Source organism: Engraulis encrasicolus, chromosome 22 (assembly GCF_034702125.1).
Source record: "Engraulis encrasicolus isolate BLACKSEA-1 chromosome 22, IST_EnEncr_1.0, whole genome shotgun sequence".
Classification (NCBI taxonomy): Eukaryota; Metazoa; Chordata; class Actinopteri; order Clupeiformes; family Engraulidae; genus Engraulis; species Engraulis encrasicolus.
In genome coordinates this window covers 29,304,300-29,311,552 of record NC_085878.1, presented here as the reverse complement: position 1 = coordinate 29,311,552, position 7,253 = coordinate 29,304,300, and the positions used below count along the sequence as shown (strand labels likewise).

Genomic DNA, 7,253 nt, shown 5'->3' with positions numbered 1-7,253 from the left:
CCACTCCAGTCACACGCAGATGCCCAACAAACGCAAGCGAATATACACACATTACATATGGTAACTAAACCACCCTGGCAGGCCACCATGAATTCAGGAAAGGTGTGCATTTTTGAAAGTGGTGTTCGCTTGGTGACAGGATAGCACAGGTGTTTTGCTTTGTGATGGCTAGTTAGACGGAAGACAAGTAGACAACTACATCGAACAACATTGCCACCAAATAGTAAACTTAGCGCTTCGGCGAGCACATCAGGGGGAAAAACTGATTTCCTACCTTATTCTGTCCTGTTAATTCCTGCTACTTGAAGATAGAGGCAAAATGTCCATTTAGATTCGCCAAATAGGCTATCCATTTGATAGATGCTAAAGAGGAAAATGTCAACATTGTGACCTATGGCTGGTGGAAAAAAAACGAAAGATCTATATATGAAATGCAGTGGAATCCCAATTTATTCTAGAGGTCATCGTTTTATCAAGATATTAAACATTCCGGATTTCATTTCATAAGCCACGAGCCCGGCCGCCTCACTGCCTGGCTCTGTTGAAGCCAGCAGAACTGACACCTGATTGGTTGGCCGCAGCATGACATCGCCGCAACGAGGCTAGATCTACTAACAAGGTGGATAGGCACTTCAGCAGGAAACCCTCGTTCTGTTTCCTTGTGTGTGCCTGCGACACTCCATCGCTGGATATAAAAAAAAACATGATTTTAAAATTTCATTTCATTTATTTCTTATGACAACTTTGGGGAAGCTAAGCTTCCCCTAGCCTCTTAATAGCGCCGCCCATGGATGGAAGATTCAAGTGTGGCCAGGGTCGCCGTTAGACATAAGCAGAGTACGCAGAATGCTTAGGGCCCCAACCGGTGCTTGGGTCACCAGTCACTTTGCCCCCAGAATTGCGGCCTCTTAAATTTAGATTGACTAAAAAACGTCATTGAAAGAAATATTGAACTATATCACAAAACATATATTCACTAGTTAGTAGATTGCCGTTATTATTACTTGATTTTGAGGGGGGGGCTTGTGACCAGTTATGCTTAGGGCCTCCCAAACCTTAGCAGTGTGGCACTACAATGCTGAGGTCGGGTGGAACTAAACAAGTGTTTTTAACACCTCTCACTCTGTGGTTTCCTTTTTCAGTAGAAATGACACGCTTCCTCTAGCTGGGGCTCTAGTGTATAGCAGGAGCAACAGTCCACATACACACAAGCATCAGGACGTGTGTACCGGTATGTGTGTGTGAGTGCGTGAGTGTGTGACACTTGTCAGTGTGTCCGTTGGTCTATTTATCCACCACACTGCCTTCCGCTCCAGTCTATTGGTGCCTGATAAAGGATAGACAAGGACAGGACCCAGACCAACAACAACAACTACAGCAATAGCAACAGAAGCGTTTTCTCAGGACATTCAGCGGAGGTCACAGACCACCATAACAACAACAGCTCCACTGTCCACACCAGCCCCGAATCCAGGTCTGAATTACATTAATAATAATAATAATAACAACAATAATAATAATAATAATAACTTTATTTATACAGCACAACTCATAGGCTTACAGGACATGCAGCTAAATGTGTGTAACAGTGCTTAACGTAACATTGCATTACATCATGTTAAATCACAGTACATGCTGTGCCTGTGGCATAGACCAGTGTTTCGTAAACTGGGGGCAGGGGCCCACTGGTGGGCCCTGAAGGTATTCCAAGTGGGCCTTGAAATCATTTTCTAAAAATCAAAATGTGTGTGTGTGTGTGCGTGTGTGTGTGTGTGTGTGTGTGTGCTGCTGTTGACTATGTATTTATTGTACTACTGATACAGTATGTGTTTATTGGCTATTGGGTCAGATGTGGAACGTGAACATTTGTGAAAATTAGACGGCATTAGACTGTATGGGAGATCTGGGGGTTTGAAATAGCAGTGTGTTCACAGCAATGGTTATAAACAGGATGTGATTTGTCTACAAAGAAACAGAAGAGGGAATATATTTTAAGATTTCAAGCAACATCAACAGAGTAACATTAAACCTAGATTAAAAGAACGACTTAATGTAGCTCCTTCTCCCCATCCCCCCACTACAAATCGCAATGTCTCAGCTTCAACTTCAGGTCTGAATTGCTTACATTACATTAACCCCTTAAGACACGGCCCCTGTTATGAATTAGCTGTTAGCAGACGCACAATGACCAAGTCATAATGTATTAGGAAAGGCCCTGTGTAATGTCATAGTCTCTAGATCGTCCTCAGACGAGCCTTCCATCGTTGCTTCCAGTCATCCCGATTCTCCATACATGTTTTCAATTAGCTGGTTCTCTGGGCTCTTGCGTCCTTCTTGAGTATGTCCACAAATGTTAGTGTGGGACGTCCTCTTAACCGGCACCCATGTGATGGTTCCCATAGCACCAGTTTGCTGGCTGGCAGTTCTGGGTGCCTTTAGTGGTGTAGTACTATGGAAGCTACGTTTTTCTCAGTGAATATTACAATGTCCCAGTGGCGGGATGGTGTCTGGTAAGGGGCTCTGGGGGTCAGAAACACAGTAGGCTGTTAAACAGTAGGAGTACAGTAGGCCGTTAATGCAGAATATTGTATTTGGGTCAGTGACATTTTAGTAGTAGCAGACACCAGGGGTACTGTCACAGGAAATTTGTTCCGGGCAGGGAAAAAGTTCCGGGCGACGCAACAATCGCGTTCGAATCAGCTGTTCAACACCATTCCAACAGCGTCGCTAAGCTGGTCACTATAGCTCGTCAACTGGTCGCTATGGCTCGAGATACACGTGCTATGTTACTGTTACGTCACCCAGAACAACGTAATGTCAACGTAAAAACCCAGTACAACCGTGCAACCACAGCTAATGTCACTATTGCATGGATTAAATTATTATTTGTTTGTTTGTTTTGAATGCCTGAGTCAAGATGCATATTCTTTGCTTGTATATACATCACCAATTACTAATTAATTTATGGGCATTAGCTGTGACTGTTCCATTTCTTACTAAAAGAATCGTCATTGGCCCTACCTGGAAGGAGCTGGGAGGTCTCAAGGTCTGAAATATGTACAGGCGTGCTGGCTTATAATAACTCAAGCAGTTAGTCTTTCTCCCTTTTGGTTAGCTGTAATTACTTTAAATTATTATTATTGTATTTGTGTGTGTATGTGTGTGTGTGTGTGTGTGTGTGTGTGTGTGTGTGTGTGTGTGTGTGTGTGCGCGTGCGTGCGTGCGTGCGTGCGTGTGTGTGTGTGTGTGTGTAAGCTATATTATTTATTTGTGTTTCCCCCTGTAGTGCCATGTCTTCAGGGGAGCTGGTCAGTGTGTGTGTGTGTGTGTGTGTGTGTGTGTGTGTGTAAAAGCTATATTATTTACTTGTGTTTCCCCCTGTAGTGCCATGTCTGCAGGGGAGCTGGTCAGTGTGTGTGTGTGTGTGTGTGTGTGTGTGTGTGTGTGTGTAAGCTATATTATTTATTTGTGTTTCCCTCTGTAGTGCCATGTCTGCAGGGGAGCTGGTCAGTGTGTCTGTGCGCGCGCTCGTGTGTTTGGTGGCGCTGATCGGGAACCTGCTGGTGCTGATTCTGTTGCCACGATATCTGAAGGTAATCACACCTTCCTCATTTTTTCAAGTACGTACACACAGAATTGTTTGGGCTTTCTGCCTTTACCTGACAGGACAGTACGAAATATGACAGCAAATGAGAAGGAGAGAGATGGAGAAGGGTTGGGAGATTTATTCCCAGCTAGGATTGGAACCTTGAACTTTGGTAAACAATCATAACTTTGAAATGATTAAAATCAATATAAATTGCTTCAGTGTGTGATGGCGTTGTGTGATGTGCTGTGTAAACTCACTAGTGTGTGTGTGTGTGTGTGTGTGTGTGTGTGTGTGTGTGTGTGTGTGTGTGTGTGTGTGTGTGTGTGTGTGTTTGTGTGTGTAATGTGTGTTATTCGTCCATAGGCTAAGAAGGATAACTTCACGCTGCGTCTGATGCTGCACCTGGCTGTGTGTGATGTGCTGTGTATATTCAGTAGTGTGTGTTTGTAATGTGTATAATGTGTGTGTGTCGTCCACAGGCTAAGAAGGATAGCTTCACGCTGCGTCTGATGCTGCACCTGGCTGTGTGTGATGTGCTGTGTATGCTGACGGTGCCGGTCTGGATGTACGGGATGCAGTACGGCTGGGACTCACTGGGCCTTCGCACCTGCCAGACAGCCTGCTACATAGCATTCACCTGCCTCAGCGTCAGCACTATGGCCGTATCACTAATGAGTGTGCACAGGTACCGTGTGTGTGTGTGTCTGTGTGTGTGTGACGTTGCATTCGTCTGCCTGGCTTGAACGAAATGTCTTTGTGGTGAATGAAACGTCCTCTTTACGAAACATCTTTAGGTCTTCTACGAAACGTCTCAATTTTTGGTAACGTGCGTTGAACGAATCGTCTGTCCCCCTATTTGTCTGTCTGAGAGTCTGCATTCTCACCTTATCACTTATTAGTACGCCTATGACTATAGACAGGTACTGTGTGTGTGTGCATGCCTGTATATTAGCGTTATTGTGGTAGCCGTGTCACTGAAGGCAGGTACGTGTGTGTGTGTGTGTGTGTGTGTGTGTGTGTGTGTGTGTGCACATGTGCGCAGGCGTGCTTGCATGTGTCTTAGCATTACCATGTCACTGAAGACAGTGTGCACATGTGTGTGTGTGTGTATATGCGTTCATGCACGCATACATGTGTCTTAGTGTTATCGTGGTAACCGTGTCACTGAAGACAGGTACTTTGTGTGTGTGTGTGTGTGTGTGTGTGTGTGTGTGTGTGTGTGTGTGCGCGTGTGTGTGTCTGCAGGTACGTGCAGGTGTTATACCGGCGGCAGTGGGAGCGTTTGGGTGTGCGGGGGGAGGGGATTCTGCTGGCTAGCATCTGGTTGGCCAGCTGCCTCTCCGCTATCCCCTCCGTCAGTCTCTACACCCTCCTCCATGACGACAACAACCATGGCAACAACAACAGCAGCAGCACACTGACGGTAGACGAAGTAGATTTGTGCACATCCCACCCGATGGGTCGGGTGCAGGGCAATAGAATAATAAATCCAAGACGAGTAAATAAAGTCCGCAACATTGCTTGACTTCTGTGTTGAATTTAATGACAAGAACGGAATGTTTCGACCCTCAAAAGAAGTGTCACTTTGCCTGATGAAGACATGAGGGTCAAAACGTTGCGTTAAGGATTTTGGGAATTTTGAAACGGCAAGGATGTAGCAATTGCATCCTAGACAATTCTACAAAAGAAGGGTGTGGTACTTGGTAGACCTATGAGGCACACTTTACTTTGAAACAGTGCTCGACAAGTACCGATGACGGAATACTCAAGAAATGGGCGTAGCTCACACTAGCAAGGGGAGCACACTTCACATTGGAAAACGGCCACTGTGTGTGTGTGACAGGAAGTTGTGTGAAGTCAAAGTGAAACTGAAAGTAAAAGGCAGTGTGAACAGCAGCAGGATGCTGATGTTGGGTAGAGAAGTCAACCTAAGCCCAGTTACACACAAGAGCGTAGCGTGGCGGCAGCAAGAAGATGGAAGTCTTTCTGCTTAGTCCCGGCCGGCATGTTCTACTCAGCCTTTCACATTGACCACGACGGTGTGCACGCCCAGTCCTGTTCAGCCAATGCTATTTTGCCATTCATTTCAACGGGACGCTGCCGTCCAAATTCCGCTTGAGTTGGATTTTCAAAATGCAGCGTGGCACAGAGCCGTCTCCCGTGCCACTACCGCCAGACTACCACCGTGTTTTTTGTGGAGGGACAGATCTGCATGTATTATCACCGCCGCTGGTAAAAATCGCTTCCATGCATACCTGTCAACCATCCCTAATTTCCCGGGAAACTCCCTAATTTTGACTCATTTCCCGATTTCTTCCCGATTTGAAAATTTTCCCGGAAATATCCCGGATTTTTCACATTATCAAAAAACACCGTCGGTCCAGTAGGCTATTTATAGGCTACCCACGGCCCTGTCCGACGAGCCACACCCCCTCTTGAAGAGAGAGACAGAGGGTCTTGCTTATCAAGCTACCTGCCAGAAGCTGCGTTCCTTGAAAATACGAGCTGTCACCCTTGAGCTCCGTAGCGCTTGTGCGCCCACTCTTTTCCTCAGAAACCGTCAGTTCATGCAACGCATAAAACAGCCTCGGAACAGCGAATCATGCGATTAACCTAATCACAACCTGTACCAGCACGAAGTTTTGCACGAACAGACAACTTGTGCGACAAAACAACAAGAAGAAACTCATTGCGCTCATTTCATTGTTTTGTTTTCATTGCATTGTTTCTCCACGCTGTAAAACGTGTGCTGAGGGATTTTAGACAGGATCTGTCTTTGCACGCGCGCTGTTGTGAAAAGCAGAGTAGAACGCACTGTCCGATCTGTCTCTGTCATCCCGTTTTCTGTCAAAATTTGGCCTTTAGAACATTTCCCGGATTTTGGCTTAAAATATGGGAATTTTCCCGGATTTTGGGAGCTCAAAGTTGACAAGTATGCTTCCATCCCATCCCGCTTCCCTGTTCTGTAAAGGCCCTAACTGTAGGAACAGACCAAAAGCAGTAAAAGTGACAAAAGTGAAGAAAGTTATTGACATTGTATGGAAGAGCAAGTGACAAAAGCGGCAAAAACTGCAAAAGCAGTGCTGGTGACGAGGGCATCAAAGGTGTCAAAAGAGAAGTTAAACATCAGCTTAAACTACAATGAGCAATGACACGTTATCGATCTTTGGTGAAATATTTTCTCTAGTCTGTGCTGAAATCTGTTCCCACAGAAAGAGGACGTTGTGTGACATCAAAACTGAAAGTGAAAGGAAGTTGCGTAAACCAGGGCTGTAGTGGAGGGTAAACCCACGTAAACGCCGTTTACGCACCTCTGGAATTTAGGAAATAGCGTTTACCCACCTCTAAATAGCGTTAACCCACCTCTAAATAGCGTTTACGCAGCTCTTAATGGCACGTCAAAGTTCCCTGCGCCTTGTGATCTGCCGTTGGAATAATCCAAAATAAATTTGGTGTCATTTAAAAAATATTGTTGAACATAGGCCTACTTAACGCTTTAGTAGGAATCATTTTCATCTGCTCTGTATTCGGGTATGTGACCTTCCAATCAGTGCCTTTCGGCTGCGGCGGCGACACCAATCAAGATCCAGAGGATATGTAAACACATAGGCCTACACGTTGTGTAGGCCTAGTTGCCTGCCTGCATAGTTAATCATAGTTAATC

General features: G+C 45.5%; 1 protein-coding gene across 1 annotated transcript in view; it reads left to right on the top strand.

The window, feature by feature from the left end:
* Window positions 1–1,398: 1,398 nt before the first annotated feature.
* The window catches only part of LOC134438651 (leukotriene B4 receptor 1-like), a 9,464-nt gene continuing 3,609 nt past the window's right edge, over window positions 1,399–7,253 (top strand). Inside the window, exons 1-4 of the mRNA XM_063188263.1 lie at window positions 1,399–1,474; window positions 3,485–3,593; window positions 4,069–4,274; window positions 4,835–5,012. Of these exons, the coding sequence (XP_063044333.1) occupies window positions 3,489–3,593; window positions 4,069–4,274; window positions 4,835–5,012 (489 nt within the window). The 5' untranslated portion in view covers window positions 1,399–1,474; window positions 3,485–3,488. The remainder of the gene's footprint in view (window positions 1,475–3,484; window positions 3,594–4,068; window positions 4,275–4,834; window positions 5,013–7,253) is intronic.